This window comes from Megascapheus bottae, chromosome 17, assembly GCF_031878675.1.
Source record: "Megascapheus bottae isolate mThoBot1 chromosome 17, mThoBot2.hap1, whole genome shotgun sequence".
Classification (NCBI taxonomy): domain Eukaryota; kingdom Metazoa; phylum Chordata; class Mammalia; order Rodentia; family Geomyidae; genus Megascapheus; species Megascapheus bottae.
In genome coordinates this window covers 9,543,043-9,570,811 of record NC_143525.1, presented here as the reverse complement: position 1 = coordinate 9,570,811, position 27,769 = coordinate 9,543,043, and the positions used below count along the sequence as shown (strand labels likewise).

The 27,769-nt window shown below is 39.2% G+C and overlaps 1 protein-coding gene across 2 annotated transcripts in view; it reads right to left on the bottom strand.

The window, feature by feature from the left end:
- Positions 1 to 27,769, bottom strand: part of Cox10 (cytochrome c oxidase assembly factor heme A:farnesyltransferase COX10) — a 113,510-nt gene that overhangs the window by 85,201 nt on the left and 540 nt on the right. For both annotated transcript variants that reach the window (XM_090349562.1, XM_090349563.1), the window contains exons 2-4: positions 23,502 to 23,626; positions 21,109 to 21,430; positions 4,684 to 4,808 (exon numbers count right to left, since the gene is read on the bottom strand). In XM_090349562.1, the coding sequence (XP_090205688.1) occupies positions 4,684 to 4,808; positions 21,109 to 21,430; positions 23,502 to 23,626 (572 nt within the window). The remainder of the gene's footprint in view (positions 1 to 4,683; positions 4,809 to 21,108; positions 21,431 to 23,501; positions 23,627 to 27,769) is intronic.

The following is a 27,769-nucleotide window of genomic DNA, read 5'->3' as shown; positions in this document are numbered from 1 at the left end:
TGTGCTCTGGCTGTTAGCCTTCCTTGAAGCAACTTCCCTGACAGTATACAATTAGGAGTAGGAGCTACAAGATGTACAGAAGCAGGAAGGTAACACTGGAGAGTGGCTGAGAAAGCAGAGGCACAGCCATGCAACAAAGCATCACATTATCATCAAAATCAATTAACACAGCAAAATGTATCCACAAAGAAACTTACTGACATAATAGGGGGTGAGTATATTAATACACCAACTATAACAACATGATATGACCAAAGTTACTTAAGAATTACAAATGGCTTAGTAATAAGAATTTTCTATTAGGGTTTTAGTATTTTCAGACTGTAGCAGGGAAGGTGACACTTTGGGTAAGGAGGAATTACTTACTGCATATGCAAAACCTTAGTAAAACAATCCCTCTCAGAGCTTATTACAAGATCCACTAAGTCAAATACTGAAAATAAGTCTCCTAATATTCTGATGATAATTTTTATGGTTTTCAAATTCTTAATTCATTCTCCTTGACCAGACTCTGCTGTGCCATCTGTCACTTGTACCTGAAGGTTCTATCAGTCAAAGCTCCTGCCACTTTTTTTTTTTGCCCATCCTGGGGCTTGAACTCAGGGTCTGAACACTGTACTCAGGCTTTTTCTTCAAGGATAACACTGTGCCACCTGAGTCACAGCACCACTTCTGGCTTTTAGATCTATGTATGTGGTACCGAGGAATTGAACCTGGGTCTTCATGCATGCTAGGCAAGCACTCTACCACTAGGCCAAACTCCCAGCCACTCCTGTCACATATTATCTTTCAGTTGCTAAATTGAAAACATGTATGGACTGTTTTTATCCTTTGAAGGCATACTCACTCTAAAACCAAATGAGGGCTTCGGACGAGCATGTATATATATTACAAAACATGTATGTAATTTACTTATACAGTTCAGTATTAGTGGTTTCTTATACATATCTCCTTATGCACTGGTCTCTGCTTTGTAAATCAGAAGCTGAATCTTATTTTCTCTCCTTAAAACAAATGTAAGAATTGCTTTTCAAAGCTTTATTTTTTTTTCTACTTTCACAGCAAGATCACAGAAGTTGGATACAAAGAAAGGACAGAACTAAATGAGTAACAGCTCAAATAAACTACATAAAAAATAAAAACACACAAAATGTTATTTGAATCTTTTCAAAACATGGACAGAAGGGAATATTTTTCACCCATAGAAGTCTATTAGAAGCGGAAGGACTTTTCTACAGACAACCACATTGGTACATGCTTTAATGGGAACACCAGCTTTCTGACATAAAACGAAACAAGAACCTCAAATTCTTTTTTTTGTTAAAACTTTTTTTTAACCTGTCTGCTATTCAAACTCTAGTGCAAGGCACTCTTGCTTACACTTTAAAAAAAATGCTAATAAGCAATGGCCTTGAGCTGGACACAGCTGGCTCAAGCCTATAGTCCTAGCCACTCAGGAGGCTGAGATCTGAGGATTAAAGTTGGAAGCCAGACTGGGCAGGGAAAGTCCATGAGACTCATCTCCAATTAACTACCAAAAAGCCGAAAGTGCAGGTTTGTCACAAGTAGTAGAACTCTAGCCTTCAGTGAAAAAGCTGAGGGACAGCCCTGAGCTTGAGCCCTGGCAGTGGCATATGTGTACACACACACACTGAACCAAAAAGGAAAAACAAAACAAAACAAAACAACCCATGAAATAATAGCCTTGAGATCCTTTATTTCATATATATGATATCCATCAAAACTAGAACTAAAATGTTTCTACTGTACAACTGAAGAAGATCTTACAATTAGGCAAGATGCTAACACCTTAATAATAACACTGGAATTCTATTGGCCTGGGAACCTTGGATATTTAACAAGTATTGTGATGTTTCCAAATGAAAGCAGAGCCTAGGACAAGTATACCCCTCCTTGTGATGAGTAAGAGATGAAAACAATAACAATAACAACAACGACAAAACCTCTATGCATGAAGCACTGACTGATTAGGAGCCAGGGCACTGACGAGGCCTGTGGGGAAGACAGACACACAGAAGAGCACAGCAAAGAGCTCCAAGGGGCGAACGGTACGGAGAAGAGCCAGAACACCACGCTGAGCAGAGGCAGACTTTGCCATTTCTAGGGACCAGAAAGTGATCCATTATGTACTCTGTGGCTTTCTTCAGTCTTTCAAGAAACTTCCAGCATCCACCTCTCCCTCTCTAGCACACAGGCATCTTCAGACTATAAAATCAGGCAGCTATCTAAACCCATACAGCTTACAGTTTCTGAAATCTTGGCCTGCTGATATGTAAGTCATCCCATTTTTTTTTTTTTTTGCCAGTCCTGGGCTTGAGCTCAGGGCATGAGCACTGTCCTTGGACTTTCTCAAGGCTAGAGCTCTACCACTTGAGCCTGAGCACCACTTCCGGCTTTTTTCTATGTATGTGGTACCGAGGAATTGAACCCGGGTCTTTATGCATGCTAGGCAAGCACTTTAACCACTAGGCCAAACTCCCGGCCCAAGTCATCCCATTTTTTTCTAAATATTTTCTACTGGAACTGAAGTTTTTTTCCCTTATGAAAAATTCTCAGGCTAATTTTTTCTTTCTTTTTTTTTGGGGGGGGGAGGGAGGTATATGTAGGGCAAGCACAATCCAACTCAAGGCAACTTGTGCTTTGTTATAATGTTTCGATGCTTGTGAATTCTCTTTTTGAATCTCAACATTTATTATTTTAAACATTTTGTTTGGACTTATGCAATTTAAACAGGAGAGAGCAACTAGTATCTTAAAAGACAAATGCATCCAATGGCTGGTGGCTCATGCCTGTAATCCTATCTACACAGGAGGCTGAGATTTGAGGACCCTAGTTTATAGAGAACCTCAGGCAAGAAAAGTTTCGAGAGTCTTATCTCCAACTAACTACCAAAAAGCCGGAAGTGAACATGTGGTTCAAGTAATAGAGCACTAGCTTTAGTGTCCAGGCCTGAGTTCAATCCCCAGGACAGGTGTGGCACACACACACACATAGCACTTAAAACTCATAGAAAGGAGGCTAGAAACTATAATGTGCCCCTGGCTTACTCTCTTGACCGAGATCTTCAACTACATAAAGATAATAATAAAAAAAAAAAATGTGAAGGGCTGGGGGTGTGGCTTAGTGGTAGAGAGCTTGTTTAGCATGCACAGGAGCTGGGTTCCATCTCTATCACCACAGTGAGAAATAAAACAGACTTCTCCTAAGTAGACAAATGTACTTTATCAAAATATCGTTAAGTAGTAAGACTAATTTATACCTCACTCTAAGAAATTTTTGTTTGTTTGTTTTCTTTCATTTTTGTTCTTGTTTCAAGACACGGTAGCCTAGGCTGGCCTCAAATCTGTGATGCTCTTACTTCTCAAGACCTGACAGTACTTGAGAAGCTTTGACATTGAAAACAATATCAATAAGAAGCCCTTATTTGGAGTAAATTATTTAAAGCAGATATTCTACAAATGTCTGCATTCAGTCCCCATACTTTGCAGAGTAGCTATCTATGCACATTCAGCTTAGCTGTTTTCCTGCTGGTAGCTTGTATTCCTGTTGAATAGCTGTGCCAACTCTTCTTGGGTGTTCTTGTGATGAAAATGATTTTCCTTCAGTTTTAGCCAAGACTTTTTCACTCTAGTATCTTATGGAAAAACCACATATCCATGGCACACCACAGTGACCAGGCAGAGGGTTAAGAAAAGAAAAACTAATTTAGAGAATTATTTGGATATTTAAAGTGATAGTGGGGAGGAAAAATGGTCTATTAAACGAAACTACTAATTAGTTTTTAAACTTGATTTCATGTATCAAGATAACAGAACTATTAACTTTTTGATTATTTTGTTAAAACTGGATATGTTCCCCCAAATTATTTTGAACACAGTAGATTAAAATGTGAAGAAAAAATGAGCATGGTGATACAAGCCTGTGATCCTAGCACTCAGGAGGCTAAGGTAAGGAAGATCGTGAGATCAGGGCCAGCTGGGCTACATAATAGGATTCTTTTTTTCTATCTATCTATCTATCTATCTATCTATCTATCTATCTATCTATCTATCTCAAAAAATACAATGCAAGTAAATAAAATCAAAGAAAGAACAGCACAAAACTGAGCCAGAAAAATGTTTCTGAAATTTAAAAACAGGGGCCAGGAGTTTGGCCTAGTGGTAGAGTGCTTGCCTAGCATGCACAGAGACCTGGGTTCAATTCCTTGGTGTACCACATACATAGAAAAAGCCGGAAGTGATGCTGTGCCAGCCCTGAGAAAGCCCAAGGACAGTGCTCAGGCTCTGAGTTCAAGCCCCAAGACTGGCAAAAAAAAAAAAAAAAAAAAAAAAAAACCATAAAAACAAAAACAAAAACCCACATCATGAGGGGAAGAAAGCTATGACAGTTCTAAGATATTCTTTACAACAGAGATAGTGGTCACCAGAAACTTGTATTCTATTGCCTTGTCACTAGAACCAGTCTGAAAGCACTCATTCCTCCTGTTTCCTAAGAAAGACAGACTGGGTATATAATCCAGACCTCCATAGGACATACACATTACAAGTTCAAAGTACTTCTCTATGGGTATGGAAGCTTTTGGAAGGTTTACAAAACATGATGATACCACCCTCCAGGAAAGAATCTATAATACTTGACCAAGCTGAGAGGTGAGAATCTGACCTGATTAATGGAGTTGGCAGCACAGGATGCAAGGCCGGTTCCAAGAGAAGTAAGGAGGAAGCAGGGCCAGTGGAAAGGGCCTGGGGCCAGGGCAAATCCAGCAGATGTGGTACTCACAACTAGAGCTGCAACACAAACAGAGGAGGCAAGGGTTACTGGCAAGACTCTCACCTGGTTAAGTCAAACAGCCTGGGAAGACTGGTTAGCCATTATCCAAGCAAACCAAACAATGGCATTCAAAACACAAGCTATAAGATGATATTCTTTCATTTAAAAGAAAAAAACCCCACATTTTCCTGAAAGTAAAGTTATGTGTGTATATTTTTATTTATTTTATTTTTTTTGCATTTTTTATTGTAATTAGTAAAAGGGTTACATGATATTTGCCAGATAGAAGGTGCATTAATTCACGTACATTGATACCCTTTCACATGTCTTGGTACCCATTTCCCTCCCCCCATGTGTGTATATCTTTAATGCCACTGTACCAAATAAAGAGAAGGAGTACATAAAATAAATAGATCTTCTAGATTCAGTCATTCACTTATTTATTAGAAAACATTTACTAAAAACTAAACTGTTGTTAGTATTGTGCTAGGCAGTAGGCCCTATAAAAGATCAAGATGTGAACTTTCATGCCTACTCTTGAGCCAAGTGACAGGACATGCATTAATAAGTATAGCATGGCAGCAAATAATAAAGGTCTCAATTCTATGGCAATTTGCACACAGGCTTAGTGAAGGGCTTGCCTCTACCAGGGGATGGTCCTGGGAAGGGCTTGCTTATACTATCCTGGAGTCAGAAGAAGAGTAAAAGGAGATGTTAGTCCAGTCCAGCACCCATTCAAACCTGTTCTTTGGGGGTAATTACTGATGCTCTTTTTCATGATTCACAGAAGCTCACGGGGCCAGAGAGTATCCATGAGAGGGGCTGACATGGGAAGACAAAGGAGAAGCACAAAGCTCTCCCAGAGAGCAAGGCTGACCTTGCAGAGCTGGAAGAGAGCATCTACAAGCAGTGTGGAGAAGTGAGTGCAAAAGTCAGATTTTACCAACGGATAAGGGAAGAACGTTCAATGGTAGTTTGTAAGGTGGCTTAAGTGCATGTGCTGAGATTACTGTCTGTATTGATCAGCTTTGTCACTGTAACAAATATCCAGGATAAACTTATGAAAAGGCTGATTTTCATGCAGATTTGGAGGTTCTGGTCCATATGATCAGGAGATGCACTACTTTGGGCCTATGAACAGCAGCACTAATGACGAAAGCATATATGGTGGCAGAAATTATTCCCCTCATGGCTGGGACACAAAAGCAAGAAATAAAAGGGACCATGGTCCTATAGTCCTCTTGAAAGGAACCACCTCACTGATGCAAAAATCTCCCATTAGGCCCATCTTTTAAGGTTCCACTGAGCGGAAGAAGCCTTTAAAATGCGGGCTTTGGGAGAGCATTGAAGATTCAATCTATAGCACCACATGAATCAGAAGTCTCTAAGGCACAGGTATTTGAGAAGGAGGTCCTTCCTTTAACTCAAGAGATTCCCGGAGAGACCTGCATCCAAATCTCCCACAGGAAGACATCTCTAGAAAGGAGGGCACATAAGTGGATTTCAGTGAAAAAAAGAGCAGATCTCAGGAGTGAGAATGAAGGTTTGGAAAAAAGATTACAAGATGAATAGATGAAGCAGGGAAGGCAAAGGGGAGGCTGGTCAGAAGGCCCAGGGGAAATGCAAGATGGCTGAGGCAGGGACAAAAAGCATGCACTGTCCCTTCTTACTCCCTCTCTGCCTACTAGCTTGGACTACACATAGCCCTAGATACTTCAAACACAAGAGCACACAAGGTAGCTGACGCTGCTAACCACCACAGGAGAGGGGCAACAAAGACAAAAGACATATTTGGAATAGTAAATTTTTTTAAATTATTCTTGTTTTAAATAAGATGGGCTCTGGCTTTGTACCCAGTGTGGCCTCAGATTCTTGATCCTCCTCCCTTGGCCTCCTGAGTAATTGGATTAGATGTGTGTACTATTATTCCTGGTTCCAAGGAAATATTCTGAAATTTTTAACTCCAATTCTGTAATGCACTACTGATGCTTCAAAATAAAATGTCAAGTTTATGCCAGGTTGCTCATTTTACCCATGTGTTAATAGGGAGGGAAAACAATCTCTCCTATAGAGTCCATCTAGCTTTACCTGCACTCCTTCGATGGGAAAGGCACCATTTCTTAAGCAAAACAGAGCTCTCTCCCTTCAGGACTGTCAACTAGCACCCTTCTTGAGGAGGCATTTTCATTCTTTACGTTATCACATTGTCAATGGCAAAGCCTCAGGGCCAGGTCAATGGCACAGAACAAGAGTCATAAGCCGGGAGCTCTCTAAACAGTGAGAAAGCAGGGCTGGAGAGACAAAACTTAACACCTAGCCTGATCTTCAGGAGTAACAGAAACCTACCAAACAGGAAGAAGGATTGATGGTATCGATGGGCGAATCTGTAGAAAGATAGATTGAAGGATATGGCCTCTTGAAGAGAGACTGAATTCCTTTTATTCAGAGTAAATCAGTCAAAATAATTATTGATTAAGGCCTTAAACCTGAAACCAAGAATAGACTGCTCATAAACAGCTGTATGAGTCAAAAGCAATCTACTTCTACTTTCTCAATACATGGTTATTAGAATTTAAAAACCCTCAAATAAATAGAGAATTTGCTTTGAGTATCTAAACAGCCAGGTCAACTTTTTGTACCGTGATTTATAAATAAATAATGTTTTAAAAGTCAGCTGCTGAGGCTCGCAGGATGCACAGGTCTCTAAGTGTGGCACTTGGGAAGCAGGAGGACTGTGAGTTCAAAGCCTGTCTGGGCTATATACTGAGCTTCTCAAAACAAAGCAAAAACACAGAAGAAAGTGAATTGCCATCACAGGGAAAAGAAAGTGGCATAAGCATTTAACTATCAAAGATAACCATGTTCTAAATTTGCTTGGTTTCGTGTCAAAGGAGTTCATAGTTATGTGAAAGGAAAGGATTATCAAAGGACAACATTTGATTTTTTTTTTATCTGGGTGATACATGACACAGAAAGATTTGGACTCGTGGGTCTTCCAGGTAAGTCAAGAACAGTGGTAGGTAATGGACACAGTTTTTAGTGAGAAGTAACAATGGTTAAATTTACAAAATGGAAATGCTGTCTAGTTTTAAAATAGACAAGCTTCAAATGATAATACATATTAAATGATAGTAACTATTAATCTCATTGAGAACAAAATCTTAATTTTGACCCTTTCTAAAAGGATCAAAAGCTAACAAAGAATGCATTCACTTACTTCATCTCCGTAATTAATTTAAAAGAGAAAGGCAGAGGGGATTGATAAATTGTACAAGTAGAATTGACCAAAGCAATATTGCCATACAACACTGCCACGAGTGTAATTAAACTTTTCATTGATTTCCTGGGATTCATTACAGGGAATCATTTTGCAACACCAAGATCTCATTAAAAGTGAATGTAATATATTCTTTCATTAATAACTCTCGGAATTATATTTTATTTGGTAATCTCATACTCTGTCCCTTCACAAATAAACATGAAATCAATGATACCAATGAAGCATGACCCATCCAATACAGACTGAGAGGCATTGACTGCAGGACCAGGGTGACTGTGGGAGCCCAAGAAAGGTAATAATATTCTTACCCCACAGAGCTTAAGCCATCCTTCTCCTAGGTGGGTGAGCAGCTAAAGAAGCCTAAACTTCCTCACAGAAGACACAGCAGCAGCCTTCGCTAAAGGTAGCCCTGAGCAGGGTGCCCAGCCTCATGACATCAGCATTCCCATTAGTTTCCAGTTGATGTTTTCTAAACCACTAACTTAACAGTCCGACCAGTGTCTTCTTATTCCAGGGCCCATCATTAACAGGATGCACCAAGTAGGGTCTTACTTGCCTGTCTCTTCCAGGGAGAAATTTCTACATGGGTTATGAGTTAAAAAAAAAAATTATGGGGCATGAGTGTGGCCTAGTGGTAGAGTGCTTCCCTAGCATGCACGAAGACCTGGGTTCAATTCCTTGGTACCACATACATAGAAAAAGCCAGAAGGGGCACTGTGGCTCAAGTGGTAGAGCTCTAGCCTTGAGAAAGGCCCAAGGACAGTGCTCAGGCTCTGAGTTCAAGCCCTAGGACTAGCAAAGAAAAATTATGTCCTAATTATTAAACAATAATTATAACAAAAAATAAAAACAATAATTAAAACAAAGCAATGTACAAAAACCCCCATCTTAAAACACATTCTTGTCTGGACTCTAGAGAAAAATGAATAGTTCTGACCAAGGCTCTGAGTTGATTCCAGGGAGACCCTGAGCAGAGAATTTGGGATGGTGAAATAATAATCTTTTGTCTTAAGCTACTAAGTACGTGGCAGATCATTTCTTGGCAATGGAAAACTCTATGTATGGCAACAAGGGTGCTACTTAGAAAAGATGGTCAGTATATTAGCAGTACAGGAAAGGGTCACCAGGGACCCACTTAACAGGCCATTGTGGGTGCTAGGTGAGGAGCATGAGGGTCCATGTCGAATGGCAACAGCAAAAGCAATCTCCACTAAGTATTTCTACAGAAGGTCAGCCATGGCTTCATTCATGAACACAAGTAGTTAAAGTGAAGGAGATAATGATCATTTCCCCCACTCCAACAACAGTAAGATTTGAAAAGGGAAAAGAGAATTATGGCCAACTATCTAATTCTTCGATGGATGTGGAAATACCTTCCCCGATGGGAAGCTACCTCTGAATCTGGCAACAGGAAGTAAGTTCTCCCTGGGTAACTTGTTCTGTAGAAGAGCTCTAATTATTCCACAGTTCAAAATTCCTTTCCTTACAGTATCTTCTACCTATGGATTCAGTTTAAGTCTGTGACTTAACTTCCTTTGTTGGCACAAGGCTTCAACTATGCAAATGTTGCTGTCCTCACAGTCCCTCATAAACAGCCATCTTTACTTTGATTCTGGCCATAGCTGAGCGATATCTCCTAGAGGCACAAAGATTTGTGGCCGCTAACAAAACCGCCAGCACATTGCTGGTAAATAACCAGAGGTTACTAAGTCATGTTCTTAGTGATTATTAGGATGTAGGATTCTGCATGAAATATTTCCCTGGCGGGTAAACTTAAACCAAATTTAGATGTGAAAACATTTATCACCTCAGGTAGTTTTGAAAACAACATATTCCAAAACAAACTCCATATGTCCCTGAATTCTAATTCTTCCTGTCTCTTCTAGGGGAAGTAGTCAGAGAGCAATCCTTTAAGAAATATAGTCTAAATGATGATGATAAATAGAGAGCTTGTATTTGCCAACCCCTTTACAATATGAAACAGGTTTTACATTTATTTAAATTTCAAAGCCAGGGACTGATGGCTCACACCTGTAAACCTAACTACTCAGGAGGCTGTGATCTAAGGATCCCTGTTCAAAGCCAGCCTACACAGGAGGTCTGTGAGACTCTCATCTCCAATTAACCACCAGAAAGTGGGAAGTGGCACTGTGGTTCAAAGTAGTAGAGTGCTAGCCTTAATTAAGCTCAGGGACAGCACCTAGTCCTGGAGTCCAAGCCCCATGACTGACAAAAAGTTAATAAATAAATAAAATTAAAAAATGTTACACTTCAAAGATGGCAAGAAAATAAAAGGACTTTCCTTTACTTTTTAAATTATCTGTCTGTCTGTCTGTCTATCATTCAGTACTGCTGTAGAGAACTCAGGGACTTACACATACTAGGTAAGTACTCTACGACCAAGCTACGTACATTTCCCAACCCTCTTTCTTTTAAATTGTTATTTTGCAAGTCTTAGAAAGAATATATTAGTGTCACAACATGCATTTTATTTGTCAATCATCTGCACATTCCTGTTTTATATGATCTATTTACATGTTTTAAATGAATGAAATAGACAGTTAAAATAAACATCAAAGCTGGCAACTGTAGGAAGCAGTGTCAATGGGAGAACCCTTCAAATTAGCGGTAATTAATGCAGGATAGTATCTGGCTAGTTGCTTCTCTGAATATTATTATAGTCTTTTGTCAGTGCTCCAAAGGTTTATTTTCAGAAGAGAGAAATTGTACTAAAAAGAAAAGACTCACACCACAGACACAAAGACACACACACACACACACACACACACACACACACACACACACACCCCTAACAGTCACATACATATAAACCAGGCAAGAGAAGGTTAACACTGAATCCCTGCCAAAAACAGTCACAATGTTTACATCAAAGGCTCCAGGAATATTTTAAAGAATCAAAGAAGAAGGAGGCCTTGTTGGGGTAGAGGTAAAAGGGCAGAAGTCCCTTTATATACTGTCAACTTCGCAAGAGAGGGAGAGTGTGATTTGTCACCCACATGCAAAGCTTTGCAGAACCTGCAATACAAATTACCCAGCATCCTTTTGTGTCAAGCTCACAATAACAAACTGCTCAGGTTTTACCTGTCTCAATACAGAAGAGGCTTTCTTAGAGAAGCAATTTTATCAAGATTTTTTTTAAAGGCTCACTGCACTTTGAGAATTATTGGTCTTTGAACATAAGCATAATAGATGTACTTCATTTTCTTCCAAAGATCAGTAATTTTTTTAAAAAAAGTATCAGGATCATATTAAAACAAAACAAACAAACAAAAACGCTGGTATCTACATTACTATCACTATTTTCTAGCATATACCCCAAAGAATTAAGTGAAAAACAAAACTGTAGTAAATCAATTTGGATAACAAAGAGTTCTAACAGAAGACTTGGTAGAAACATGAAAACCACTGGCTAAATGAGACTTAGAGGATCTCTACAGTTTTCAAATAATCTTTGTGATTTATGACATCTTCTCAGTAACAGCCTGTAATCAGTAATCCACGTTCGCAGACTTAAAATATATTCTCTTTAAGGTTCCTGGACGTAGAAACCTGAGTAAAAGCAGGCAGTTAGTAAATTTCTATAGGGCTCTGCTTATATGTCTAAGTAATGGAATCACAAAGTGATAATAACTTAATTCAAGGGCAGAAATTACTCTGTTCTGATTTGTGAATGAGTGTATTTTTATTGGTGGGGGGAGACGTGCGTAGTCCTGGACTTGAACTGAGGGCGTGGGTCCTATCCCTGAGCTTCTTTGTGCTCAAGGCTAGCACTCTACCTTTGGAGTCACAGCATCACTTCCTGCTTTCTCTGAGTAGTGTACTGGAAATAAAAGTCTCACAGACTTTTCTGCCAGGGCTGACTTTGTGATCCTCAGATCTTGGCCTCCTGAGTAGCCAGGGTTACAGGTGTGAGCCCCTAGCACTCGGCTAAGGGTTCATTTTTAACTAAATGCTTATTCTCATGAGTGCCATCTGTGCCTTCACTTTCTATTAACACATTAAGCTTCAAATAGTTGAATTTTTCTTCAGGCTTTGCAGGCTGGCAGCACTCTGTGAACTTTCTAATGCCAATACATGTATCAAAGGAGGTGGTAATTCTTGTGCTTATCATTAAATTCATATGAAGTCAATTGATGAGAGATGGTAATTCTTCTCTCAGCCACATTAAAGGATATCAGCCAGGAGTAACTGACTATAAACTATAGCCACTTCTGCAAAGAAGATAAGACTCTGTTATGGAGATTTGAAGTAACACTTTTTAAATAGAGAGATTTAAAGTAACACAGCTGCAGAACTTGTAAGGAGGGCTACCTGTTTTGTTTTGCCTCCCTATACACTTAATGATCATTGCTGATCTGAAAGACCCAGGATCAAATTAAATCTCATAACTTCAAATTTACTGAGCAACTCTAGTGCCAAAACGAAAGTTAAGAATAGTTATCAAAGCAATTCAGCAGGAGGCATTTGGTATACATTTACAGTCAACATTCAGAAAAGGGCCAATGAAGTTCCAATAAATACATAAACACTGTTTATATTAAGCTCATTAAGCAACATTGTGTGAGATGCTCTGGTGGTTCTTTCAATTACTCTCCTTGAACCAAAGACCCTTTCTGTTTTGTAGTTCTATTTTAGTCTTCTTTCTTCCCAACATACTTTCCCTATAACCAATGCTTCAATAACCAATGCTTTTTATAACATTCCTTTCTTTGAAATACAACAGATATTTACAACTTTTCAACAAAATAAAAATCTTTTCTATAAAATTAATGCCTCTTAAATTCAAGCAGATGAAGCATGTCTTCCGAAATGAGTTTGGAAAGAAGGACTCACTAATTGTGCAGATCTCAACGAAATAATGCAGTGCATCTGACTGTCCACAGAGCAAATATTTCAGGATAAGCATCTAAAATATTAAAGAATCTTAATTCTTCATTTTAAATCATCCTGATTTTGATAGTAGTTTATGTTTGGTACAAAAGGTCAGTGAAATGGCCCGACTCAATGGACCTAAATACATGCATATATTAAGGTTTCATTACTTTCTTTTGTTCTTATTTTTTCAAGTATTCGTTAATTCATATTTTAGAACTAAGGATGAAACCTAAGGCCTTGAATATGCAGGGCTATGCAAGTGTTCTCCTGTACTACCAAATGATATCCTCCTCTTCATCCCAGAGTTTGCATTTACTTCAAGGAAACAGTTTTGCAACAGCTGTTCCACATATCATTATTCTAAGCATGCAGGGCAATTTGCCTGCAAGTAGAAACTTCTAGAATTTTTTTTTTAGATGACTAAGGAATTCCTTGATAGATGTAGCTGTCCTGGTAGGTAAACTTGGAAATCAATTGTCCTTTTCCAAACCTAACAGGGTTTCATGTTCTAATGAACATTAGATATATGAAAAAAATTAGCCAGAGACTACATAATTAAGAAGAATGCAAAGTAAAGAATCTAAGGACCTGTCTGAGCTCCAAGGAAAATAGTTTTCACAGATCTGATGAACTTCAAGAGTAAAGAGGCAGATTACAACTTTAGGCCAGAAAAGGCAGGGTATACATATTTTAAAAAGCAGGCAAAAACTACAAAAGACAACATATAGCCTATAATGTCACTTGTTTTAGATACTGCAGTTTTCAGCTATTGCTACCTATTAACTTCTATGATACAGTAAACTACTATGATGGGCCTCCTTACCATATTTCTAAGAACAGTGGATCATATACACAGGAAAGGGTGGTCCTGCAAAAGTGTATTTCCCCGTGACATAACATTCACTTTAGTTTGTCTGAATAGTGCTCTATAGTGTCCTCATAACAACAAGGGGATCAGCAGGAAGGATCCAAGTCTGAGGCCAGCCTTAGACAAAAACAGGGGACCCTACCTGGAAAATAACTAAAGCTTTAACAAAGACTGAAGGCATGGATCAAGTGGTAGATTGCTTGTCTAGGGAGTTTAAAAAAAAAAAAAGAGAGAAAGATGACATGTTGAACATTGGTTAAGGCTGTCACTAGGCTCATTTCCTTGTTTAGCTGAGTTCCATCATCCACTAGTAATAGTCAAGGAAAATGTACTCTCAAGATGTGCATTTGAGGGGTTAGGGGAAGGGAAATGGGGACAAAAACATAAGAAGGGGTATCAATGTTTGTGAAGTAATGTACCTTCTATCTGGTGAATATAATGTAATCCTTCTATTAATTACATTAAAAATAATATTAAAAAAGATGTGCATTTGATAAAGACAAAAAGGGAAAACTGCCACCAAGCAGCACAGATCCAGACCCACTGCTGGAAAAGTGAAAGTCAAGTGGCTAATCAGTCTCCACTCAAACACACTCAGTTTGAAGCACATGTGTGTGGAGGTACTAGAAGATCAGACTCAAGGGTGGTATTTGATTTACTTTTTGGAAAGTTAGGCAGGGAAGAGGTAAGCAACTTTCCCTCCTCTTCCAAGGAGGAGATGTGCTGCTTCATCAGACAGCACAGTTGGGGACAATGAGGACATAGAAGTAAGCTACTATCAGCTTTATCTATGCTGGATTTTACATGCCTGGGCTTTAAAAATGAATGTACTAGATGGTAGTATAGGCTTATTATCTCAGTACTTGAGAGAAAGAGGCAGGAGGACAAAGACTGCAAGGTCAGCCCAGGCAAAATGAGTGAGACTTAATCCCAAAACCAACGAACCAAACAAAAAAAAAAACCCACAAAATCCAAAAGAGCAAGCTGGGGTGTAGCTCAAGTGGTAGAGCACATGTCAGTCACTGGCTCTAATCTCTAGTACCATCCAGGGGAGCGGAAAAGTCAAGATGGATGTAAGATTTATGCCACATTTTACAGTGGCTGAAGGCAGCCATGTTGTACACATCTGGCCAATAAGACATAGAAGTTCCTATCAAAAGCTTTCTTCGCCCTGTAAGAGGATTTCTACCTTTCCCTGCTTGTCCTTTTCCTTCTTTCTAGAACACAATTGATGACAGGGATATAGAAGTCACCCTGTTTGACCTTGGTCAAATGCTGCTACTAGCTAATAGGGGGAGGAAGGAAGGAAGGAAGGAAGGAAAGAAGGAAGGAAGGAAGGAAGGGATGGACCAGGTATCTTGGTAATATCTTGAAGCACTAGCTCTAATCTTCCAACTTCAGAATCCTTGGTGCTCAAGAAAAACAAACTTTTTGCATTTTAAGTCATTGTTTTTCAAAGTTCTACTTGCAGGCAGCTGAGCCCATTCTTAATTCATAGTTTTTGTTTTTTATTTCTCTTCCCTAATGTTGCCAGTGTGTGTGTGTGTGTGTGTGTGTGTGTGTGAAAGTAGCTTTCTTCAGGCAAATTTTACAATAAATAAATAAAGCTATAATAAAACTCACTAAATGTATCATTAGTAAATTATTTTAAAATATAAACTAAACTTCAACTGATTATCATGACTTTCCAATCAGTAGTCTTATAGAAACATGATAAGACAGCTTCATAGAGCTAGTTAATACCAGATTACAGTAAATCAATTTTTAAAAATTGGAGAAGCAATTTAAAGTCAATTCATACCCTCTGTTCCTGTTTTCCTTTTTCTCTTTCTTTCTTTTTAGTAAAAAGCAGCATTTAGACTCGTGGGGGGGAAATCTATATATTGATAGATTAATAGTTTTATATCAGCCCCATCCACAGAATAATCGATTGGCTCCAATCAACAACCTATTTTACTGATCTGGTCTTGGGAAATACGCTGTAACTTTTCAGCACAGATGTTGGTCAAGGGGAAAAAAAAACCCTGCTTTTTACTGACTTATATTAAATATAAACTCAGTTGACTCACTAAAATCTCTTATGATCCTAATCCAAATAAAATTTCCTTGCCCTAGTGTGGTCCACGCAACAAACTCCAAAAACATACTGTAAATAGCTCCGTTGGCAAGAGGAACTCAAGGGAGACACATTAATCGTTCTTTATAAGTTCAGTCTTATTTCTCTTCATAGAAAAACAATCTTTAAATGATATTCACATGGGCTGTCTCCTGACCACACCTCAAGGCTATGGCTACGTTGCTATCCTACAAGAGAAACCCACGTATAATTGCTACACAGCCCCCTACTTATTCCACAATCACCCCGGCATATCACAGTTATAAATGAAAGGACAGCAAGGAAAGACTAATTCTGTAAAAGTGATCATTTACTCTCAGATAGGTCTGCCTGGCTATCACCACCTATATATGAATTACTGAAGATATTAAAAATGCAAAAGAAACCAATCAGCAGATACCAAGGGTTTTCTTAAAAGAAAAAAAAAAATCCTGCTGATTCCAAGATGTGTGACTAGAGAGGGAGGTCAAAGGTCAGATCAGAGGGTATGAATCACTTAAAGGGTGCTGCTCTTTAAATGGAGTATGCAGAAGGAAATGACTTTAATTCAATTAGTCCATCCAGAAACCTAGGACATGCATAAATAAAATCACATGAAGGGTTATTTACTATCCCGGGATTTTTCCATCCTTGGCTGTAGGTGAGGCTGCGGTTCCTTGTTTTTTCTTGGTGCACCTTTCCTTTCTGCGTGGCTCTCCTGTGTGGTCCAGATTCCCACCAGCTGCCTTTCTGGCCACCATGGTACGACCACTGCTCTGGCTCTCAGCTCTCTCTACATCTAGCCAGACCACCAGGTCTGAGGCTAGTTCTGACTGCTGGAGTTCTGCCTCCTTCAGCTATTCAAAGTGTGTCCAGGACCACCTGTATTAGAGTCTGATGTGCCCTGCCTATCAACTATGCAGGCCTCTGAGTCCTGTCAGGCGCCTGGAGAGGATCTGAATCACTGGGGACACTTGCCATAGACTGCCATTTCATTAAGCATGACGTGGGTGTCTCTCCCCAGGCTGACAACTGAGATGACTGTACAACATGGTACATCACATTAAATGATTCATTTAATAAATTCTTAAGATTTAAGACACTGCGTTTTAAATATCAGACCTTGCATCTGGAATGCCAATTCATGTAGACAATTGTGTAAGCCATGTAAAAGGAAGAGCAATACAATAGCCAGGATAAAGGAAAGCAGGATGGACCTTAAATCAGTCTGTTTCTAATGTTTATACATGAGAATAAACTTCTAAAAATGAAATGAATTATTTAAAACAGCTCATGAAAGACTCTAAGAAGAGAGTATACTGATCATTATTTCCTGATTTAACAACCAAGCAACATTGACTTCCTAACTGCCAAATAAATTCCACTAACTCTTTCTGGCCAGGATTCCTAGTAGGCCTCTAGCATTTGACAGTGTGGATCAATTAATTGCTTTATAATTGGCTCCACTCTTTTGGCTTCTGCAAGAGAACTGTTTACGGGTTTTCCTTCCTCTGATCATTTATTTCTTTGCAAGTTCCATTACAGACCTTACCCAAGACTTAAAAGGAGTATATATACCCCAAGGTTTCAATCCTGACCCTCTGCTTTGCTAGTTCCACACTGACTGTTGTCAATTTTGGGCTCTGCCATGGTTCCAGTAACAATTCCATTCTGAAGATTCCTGCTTCCTTTGGTCCAACACTGCACTTCTGTCCTTCACATCCACCTACCCAGGGGTATGCCAGTGACAACTCACATTCTGTCTGTCTTAGCACTGTCAGTTACCCATTTATCCACAGAAGCATCCTGGACCTTCCTTCTTCTAGAGAAGGAACACTAAACTCAAATGCCCATAGGGGACCAGGTGACAGTGACTCAAGCCTGTAATCAGGCTTAGGAGGCTACTGAGGAGGTTGAGATTTAGGGATTGCAGTTCAAAGACAGCCAGGGCAGGAAAGTCCACTAGACTCTTAACTCTAATTAGTCAGCAAAAAGCCAAAAAGGAGCTGTGGTCCAAGTGGTAGAGCACCACTCTTGGGCAGAAAAAGCTAAGGATAATGGTCAGGCCCCAAGTTCAAATGGATTACTACACACACACACACACACACACACACACACACACACACACGACACACACGACACACAAACGAATGAGTCCAGAGCTCAAATCTTAGTCCTGCCAAAAAAGAAACCCATTACCTTATCCAATTAATATTCATCAACAAATTTTTGAATATTTTCCCCAGTTTAAGATATATGCTCCTACAGTATACAAATGTAATAATAATTAAGGAATTTGACAAAACACAGTGATCATACACCTCCAGGAATATTCTAGGACTTTCCCCTACTGTGTTACAATGGTCCAGCTCTTCAGTGTGATATTCATAATCCCTGCCAGCTTTTCAAGGATCTCTTCTACATGCTCAAATCACACTGTGCTTGTCTCAGTCACAGCTCTGTGCACATGTCAGGACCAATCAGGCTTCTCTGTCTTTGCAAAGGTTTCTTCCCCTGCTGACTGCTCTCCTTCTCATCCTCATCTTCCCTACCTGGTAGATACTCATTTACCTCTACAACCCATACACAGGAAGGAACAATCTAAAAGGAAACTAAATCTATATCAAACAATTAAGTTTTTACCTGACGATTATTTGGAAACTGTTCAGCACCTCCCAAGTCAGATATGCTGTGGGGTACTCCTTTTTTTTTTCTTTCCTTTTTTTTTGTGTGGGGGGGTGGTTATGGGGCTTGGACTCTAAGCCTGGGCGCTGTCCCTCAGCTCTTCAGCTCAAGGCTACTGCCCTATCCCTGGAGCCACAGTACCACTTTCTGGTTTTCTAGTGGTTAACTGGAGATAAGAGTCTCATGGTCTTTAGTGCCCAGGCTGTTGTCTTTAGTGCCCAGGCTGTCTCTGAACCGTGATCCTCAGATCTCAGCCTCCTGAGTAGCTAGGATTATAAGCATGAGCCACCGCACCAAGCTTTGTGGGGTGCTTTTGACATGTTATGTAATTCAATTCTCAAATGATTTATTATTTTTCTTAGTTTACAGAGTTCAGCCAGAACCTGAACTCAAGATGAAGGCCAAAAGCAGGTGTAGCTGAGAGACCCTAAAAGAGGGACCTGTTTAGCTACGAGATAGGCAGGTTAGTCTCTCATGAAGGCAGGGAAACAAATATGGTGGGAGGAAGGACTGGCTTCCACTGAGGTCAGAATTGGATCAGTTCAGATTCCAGTGTTCTTTTAGAACTAGCCAGAACTGAAGCAGGAAACAATATGCAGAAACAGTACTCTTGTGCAGGACAGGAAAAGTAACCAAAAACAATATTCTGTGAAAGTGAATCTGGCAGCTCTGAGCAGTATGAACTGCAGTGTGGAGTGTGTGTGTGTATGTGTGTGTGTGTGTGTGTGTGTGTGTGTGTGTGTGTGTGTGTTGGGAGATGTATGTGAAGGCAGGAAGAATAGTCAGGAGATATAAAAACCAGTGCCCCCATGTTTATTTTGTATCAAAACTGGAATAGTAGCTACTGAAATGAGGATGAGAAGGCAAGTCTTACAGCATCACAAAGGTTCTCAAGGTTAGCTCAGGTGATTAGCAATAAAAGAGAGAATGCTCACCAAAGAGCAGTAAGAATGCTGCTACTACTGACAGGAATGGGTAAGAGGACAGCAGGACATCTAATGACAGACTAGATGTGTTAAATGATGGCACACACAAAGATCTTGCTGATGACAAGGGCCAATTCTATGCCTACAGAGGGCTCATTTCTTGGGCAATATCCTTATGACTACAACTTACATATGTTCATTACTAACATGCAAGCATCATGGTAGTCAGACCAGTTTTGCAAATGACAAAAAGAGTAAATTCTTTAGAAATGGGATGCGTTCGTATTCCCCTACCATGTAAAGCCACATTGTTTCCAAGGATATCACATAGAACCAGGGCCATTATTTCATTACATTGTGCGGGCCTTAATAAGAAGCATCACCATCTTCAGCGAACTCCCGTACTTTTCACCACCCCAGCTTCCAACACGCACACACGCAAGCGCGCGCGCGCGCACACACACACACACACACACACACACGGATTTTAAGGGAATTTAGAATTGTCTGGTTTACCTTCTTTTTCTGTGGCTCTCTGGGCTCAACTCATTTAGAAGACAAAGGAATAAACTACTCCTTCTATTTTCAAAAGCCTCCTGGACTCAACTGTTCATCTGACTCAGTAATTTTATTTACCACTTTTTTGTCAAAAAGTACCCAGTTCAATTTGATCATTCACTCACTACATTCTGCCTCTTTATTCTCATCCAAGAAGAAAAAAAATGCAAGCCTTTTGCAGAATGACCAAGGTACACTTTGCAAATGCACAGAATAAGCCATCATATACAAATGACACAATTATGGCCTACTACCCAGCTGTCTGCAATAAAATTTGATATAGTATGCTGGAATTATCAGAGAATTAACCCCCCCCATACTAGTTCCAAAGCTCCTTTCAGTATAAATGTGTAAAACACAGATATGAGCTGGAAGTCTCATCACTCTAATACCAAGCTCTGCAACTGAATTGGGCTCACTCTAGAATACAAGTACTGCATTACAGTACAGCTTATAGCCAGATAAGGGTGGCTCGTGTCTGTAATCCTAGCTACTCAAGAGGCTGAGATCTGATAGAAGTTTGAAACTAGCTGGGGCAGAAAAGCCCATTTGACTCTTATCTTCAAGCAACCACCAAAACCCAGAAGTGGAGCTGTGGGTGAGTACTAGCCTTGAGTGAAAAAGCTCAAGGCACCCAGGTCTTGAGTTTAAGTCCCAAACCAGACAACACGCGGGCCCTGAGGTTCCAGCCCCAGGACTGGCATTAAAAAAAAAAAAAAAGGTGGACAAGTAACAGTATAACAGGCACAAAAACTCTAAAAAAAGAAAATATGCAGGATAACAACTAATTTTAATTACAAATGAAAGTGAGATTAAGTTTAGTACAACACTTAGAGTGTGATACTACTTACAATTCTGCGTAAATAGAATTCAGAAAAGTAGAGTCATAATTAAAGCAAAGAGAACAAGAGTACTGAATAGCTCTAGTTTTCAATTATTCTCTGGAGGCCAGGAAACAGCATTCGTTTTTGCTGTCACTAGAAATAAAATATCAGAAAAAACAAAGTACCTGTGAGTTTGATTTTGGAGAGCCGAGCCAAAATCCCAGGCAAATCATCCACACGCAACTTCATCTCTTTCCACTGCTTTTCTTCTCTCGTGGTTTCGCTCACTTTAATGGGGCTTTCCACTACTGAGGTACATTTTACTTCTACCAATTCCTCTTCCGTTGGCTTGAGGGGCAAGGCCAGCCCAGGAGGTGAATGAGCTCTCATCGCTTCCACTTCTGCTTTGGCTTCAACTGAGGATCCATTTTCAAGGAAAGGAGAAGCCACTGCTTCTGGCTTTGGTTTTACTTGCTGGTTGCGGCTTGAGTTTAGCTGTGTGACATACTAAACGAACAAACAAATCAATGTGACTAAGGCACAGAATGTGCATTAATTGTTTAGTAACATCTGCCATCAGTCTCTTGTTTATGACACTTAAAAAGTACTGGACAATTGTGTGATTTTGTTCTTAATGTACTATGTTATTTCTCTTTTCTTTTTTTGCCCTTTGGTTAATCTCATGTGGTTACTGTATCTGATTTAGTTATCTGGTATATTGTATATACATTTATTTGTTTATTTGAAATAGGAAAGGGAAGGGGGGAAAACAAGATGACTGGGAGGGGGTGGGGGAAGGCAAATAGAGGCAAAAACATGAGAAGGGGTATCAATGTGTGAGAAGTAATGCACCGACTACCTGGAGAATGTAACTGTAACCCTTCTATACATTACCCCCTTTCCCCAAAAAAGTACCAGACAAGATTTTCCTACGGTGTTACTAGGTAATTTAACATGTACTAGTAAAGCATTTATGATACAGAAATTACTATTTTAAAAGACATGGAACATGAAATTAATGCCTTGGCAATAGCTTAAAAAATCTAGTTAGTTTTGAAAACATTAGGAATGTAATATTTCAATATTCTTTAAAAAGAAGATAATTTTGTTTGTATGTGTGCTGGTTCTGGGAGTTGAAATCAGGACCTGGGACTTGTTCCTAAACTTTACCATTTGAGCCACAGTTCCACTTTCCACTTTTTTTTTTTTTTTTTTGCTGGTTTACCAGTCTCACAGACTTTCTTACCTTGGCTTGCGTTGAGCCATGATCCTTAGAACAGAACCTCTTGAGTAGCTAGGATAACAGGTGTGAGCCACTGGTGCCCAGCTGATAAACCTGTATTCAATTTATCTCCTCCAGGTTAATTATCCTAGAGGTTTAATAACACAAATACAAGAAAAAAGTTTCTCCAATCAAGAGCTAGTCATCTGAGTGACTGAGTGCTGAAGAGACTTGAATGACAGGACACAATCCAGGGCTAAGTCACATTACTGCACTGGGGCAGGACAGGACATGGGTTTTGAGTCTGTTACTACCACTTACTAGAAAAAAAATAATAGCTTCTATAACACTGTAAGACACCTTATAATTTAGATAACATATATCTTATTTAATTGTAATAATCTTTATTATTGTCATCCCTTTAATGTACTGATAAGAAAGTCACGCCTCTACTCATGAATGGCAAATGTCCTCAGTGGTAACCTGGAGTAAGTTTTGGTGTTGCAGACACAGGATTAAGAAGGGTGAGATATTGGGAGAAGAAAAGAGTAACAGAAGCAGTGAATCTGATCAAAGGACATTATAGGTATACATTAAAGTATCACAATGAATCTTCTTTGTATAAACAATTATGCTAATTTAAAAAGGTAAAATAAAATACCCAACAAATTACAAAAATTTGTTTACATCTACTCAGAAGGGCATGTGTTAAGGAGTTCTTTTTTTTCTTTTTGGCCAGTCCTGGGCTTGGGCTCAGGGCTTGAGCACTGTCCTTGGACTTTCTCAAGGCCAGCACTCTACCACTTGAGCCTCAGCACCACTTCCGGCTTTTTGCTATGTATGTGGGGTACCGAGGAATCGAACCTGGGTCTTTGTGCATGCTAGGCAAGTACTCTACCACTAGACCAAACTCCTGGCCCCAGGTGTTAAGGAGTTCTAAATGAACCACAGATTTAAGAAAATAAGTGGGCCAGATGGTTAAAGCAATTACTTCTGTAATTCAGACGTATTTCTAGGACATTAAAGAATTTTAAAAAGATATGTCATAAAGGTTCAGCTTTTCCTAATTTCAGCCTAGTCAAAATGTGCCAGAAGTTTTTAATCTGTCTTCAAACTTAATCAATAAGTTCAAGATCCTATTTTTAACCTCAAATGCCAGCATTATTCTGGTTTCAGTTAGGAATAATGAAAACAAGAGATTGAAGTGCTGGATAAACTTAAGAGGACACTAAATAAAAGTCCTTTTCAAACAGCCCTTCTTACAACTTTACTTCCAATAGGAATTTCTGAAATTCCCTCATACAGAGAAAAGCAGGGACAGAAAGCAAGAGAATAAAGATGGTCTTGTCAACATACCAGGCGCTTCAGGAAGCGAAAGTGTTGAAATGTAATCCATTCTTTACTGGCATTCCTGAACAGCCGCATGAACTTTCGAGGGGGTGCCTGTACAGCTCTTCTCTCCAGATACCACATGCATCCTCCTGCCGAGGGGAGGGAGATGTGTTAAAATGATGAATGTAGCTCCCAAACTGAAATCCCCTTATAATTTTACCATGTCAAAACAATAGCCACTTTGCAGGTTTGGAGACATTTATTTTCTAGGCATCTCGTTCGTAATTGTTTTAAACTTGTCAGCAAACGTATAGTCATCATGTTAATGGCTATTATATTTTAAATACAATTCTTGTAATCTCACCAAATGATTATCTATACCTACCCCAAAGCACCAAATATGGTGCTGCTTTATGTGACAGGGAGAACTTGGAAATTACATGATCCAGATTTGTGAACAACTATCATTCTTACTCATTGTGCAAGGCAATGTAATTCTTCAGGAGGATTCAAGGAATTTGCCACTTGCACAGCATTTGGCTTTGGTATAGTAAGGGCTAAACTGAACCTCATTGTGCATCTTTATATGAACAAAACATGTGAAATAACCAGTTGTCACTTTTTAAGAAGTAAAAAACAAAAATGAAAAGCATAACTTTTTTCAACAAATGCCATTAAACTAAAATGCATAGGTATATTTCATGTTGATATTTTACTAATGTAGAGTTAAGTCAATTAAGGGAAGGAAGGAAGGAAGGAAAGTATTCTCAGCAAAGCATGACCTTGTCAATCCAGTGAGGAATAAGCTATTTTGATCATTTCAAAATATGACCTTTACTCACTGGACTAAACCATCAAAAATTTAATGTTTCTTTATCAGGCCTTACCCTATTCATGTATTTGGCAATGCATACAAAGACTCTCCTCCATGGTTCCCAATTTTTGGAAAAACCTCATCTCTCTCTGTCTGTTGCTTCTAGGTAGTTGTTTTCCCACGATTCCAAACACTAAATATTATCCCTGAGCAAATGGGAATTTGCTAATCATCAGTTCATTTCTCCAGAGGAATTAGACCTATATTCAAGGGTACTTGGTATCTTGTGTGTCTAATTCTTAATTCTTTCTCTTATCTCTACTCCTTTTTGTAGACTTTGGGACTGCTGGAAACTCTTTATTATCACTAACAATTACCAGGTCCAGTCATTCTGAAATACAGGTCAAATCTACCTACTTCTCTCCATTGCCACTGATACAAACCCTTATAGTTCCTAGCGGTCACACAGACCATGGTTAACAGTAAGTAATACAGTCAAACCAGTCAGCTTTCATAATTTTCTTTTTCAACCCACATTCCAGAGTCAACACTTTGCTTCCTGAAGTCAGAATACATATTACCTGCCTAGACCCATAGAAATAACTCTCCAAAGTAATGAGGTTTCATGACTTTCCATTGAACACATCACACTGTACAATTTGGTTTTCTTTCTTTTTTGTTTTTTATTGTTGGGGTAATGTATAGACGGGTATTTCTTCAGTTACAATCTTTCTGCCTGTCATAAATTCAAAGTGCCTTTCTTGTGTCCTAAAACACTATGCTTTTTAAAATGCTAATTGTTTCCAGTTTCTACTATCATAAGTTTTAAACTCCTGATGCCATTTTTAACCATGTCTTTTATTCATTTTTGCTCCAAAAGCCAGCAGAATGCTTTCCATGTAATAAAATGAAATGATACCGTACTACTAGATAACCTCAATTTTATCCTGAACTGAAAGAAGAATTGTCATTTACTCTTGAAATCTATGGAAATTATCTTAAGACTACAAATAAGTCACTTCTTCACTGATATCATAGTCATAGGTTGCAGATAATGGTGATACATTTATTACCCAAGTTCATGAAGACATGTTTGTCTTGGAAAAACCCTGGAAAATCTTTCAGGTTGAGTGGGTCAAAGTGAGATTTTATAATGATAATAACAAACAAACAAAAACTTGGAAACTATATTTATGACAGGTTAAAAAAATGTTCTTTAGCTAAAACACATCTTATAAAGTGAGAGGTGTTTCAGCTCTGGGTAAAGAGATCCCTCCCTCCCTCCCTCCCTCCGTTCCTCCCTCCCTCCCTTCCTTCTTTTTCATGTTGAGCTTGGGGATTAGACCTTGAGCCCAGGCAGTGTCCCCGAGCTTTTGTGCTCAAGGCTAGTGTTCTACCACTTAGCTTTACTTGTAGCTTTCGGCTGGTTAACTGGTGTTGAGTCATGAACTTTCTTGCCCACATTGCCTTTGAACCAAGATCCTCATTTATCTCAGCCCTCTGAGTAGCTAGGATCGCAGGTATGAGCCAAGGATACCAGGCTCCAAGGTAAGTTTTAAGATACACTACAAATCTGGAACCATGGTAGTAACCACTATTCACTATCATCACTGGAGCAAGGATGTAGAGATTTTCCAATCAAGTAAGAAGAGGAATTGATTGGAAATAAAAATACAGACATAACAACTACTTAGCATTGACCTCTAGCCTCTTTCCATCAAATAGTCTTAGTGGATCTTCCAAGTGAATCATTGTAAGTCATATAAACCATTCAGTTGCAGACTTCTTAGTGATCATATTCAGTTCTAGAGAGTAAACTATCTGTTAGTTCTTTCTAGTCCACCGTGGCAAAAACTGATCAGCAATATATGGGTCACTGGCAGTCAGTCTACTAGTACTAGAGAAATCAAAGCAATTAAGTAGGACTGAAAAGAGTAGAAAGGCAAAAACAAATGAACAATAAAAAACACCCCACAATAACTCCCAAAAGCAACAATAACAACAAAATCCCAGCTGAAACGAAGGAGATCATTCAAGCACTAGGAAGGGATGAGCTCTCTGACAATGATTGTATGGGGATAAAATCAAAGAATATTCATAGTCAGGAATGGTGAAAGGTAACAAGGAAGTGATCTGAAAAAGAAAACCTTCAATAGTCCTTTAGAAAACCTTTTTATGGAAGGAGGTGGGGGAGTGGAAGGGAGACAAAAAGATGAGAAGGGATAGCAATGTTCAAGAAGTAATGTACCCACTACCTGACAAATGTAACCCATCTGTACAGTAATTCCTCTAGACATTACCCCAACAATAAAATACAATAAGAAGGAAACCTTTTCATTATGAAAAATTGCAGTTATGTGTAAAAACAAAAGTGTTCAATGGGTCTCCCTCACATTACTTATCCCCCAGCTTTAACAATTACCAAACTCTGTCCAACACTATTTCATCTATACTGTCTTCTACACTCCGCCCTATTTTATGAAACAAGAGGGACCTTTGAGATCATCTACTTCAATTACATCCTTTTATAGACAAGTGATTTCAATTCCAGAAAAGCCCACTGATTTTTGCCATGAGATCACAAAACCAGAATAGGTCCTATAAAATGACACTAGGAAAAAAACCAGATGGTTAAAGTATATTGTTTCTGTCTAGGAAACGAGAACAAGGAAGCCTGGCTGAAAATGGGAAAAGGGAGAGCAATAGAGGGTGAGACTGATTGAGATATATTGTAAACATGCATGGGAATGTCACAATGAAATCCCCTCCTGATACCTAGCACATACTAACAAAAAAAGAAAAAAAAAAAGAAAAGGAAAGGAGGGAGAAAAAGAGAGGAGAGGGGCAGAGAAGAAGGAAGAAGTTTCATGGTGCCAGACACCTGCAGAAAGTTTGTATGCTTAAGTGAGACCTGAAAATGTTCTGGATGTGATAAAAAGGCAGCTCCTGTTTCTACTGTCTGGTCTCTAATATAGTTCACATTCCCTACCTATTCATGAGTTAGCATCCCAAAATACTGGAAGCAAAACAATTATCAAGACAGCCTTCATTTACTCATAAATCATTACTGAGAGTCCATCATGTACACCAGATTCTAAGCAGTATGAGTACAAAGTATGCCAGAAAGACAAACCACTGTCCCTCCAGTTTCACAAAGTATACATTCTAGCTGGAACAAACACGTGATAATGTTTGTGCTAATCCAGATTAAAGGAAGTAAGCAGAACAAAGTAAAAAAAAGAGGAAGATGGGGATGGGGGAAGCCCATTTCAGATAGAGTGCTCAAGGTAGGCCTCTCTGAAAAAGCCACGCCTGAAAAGTGACTTGCTCAAGGCCGGGGAGCAACATTCAAGCTTCAACATGCATTTGTCATAGGCGCTTCTAGGATTCTACATGAGGGATCCTGTGGCTGGGGCAAGGTCTAGAGTCGGAAGGGGACTCTGCCTGCAGTCAGCATAGCCTTTGTGTGGGAAGAAGG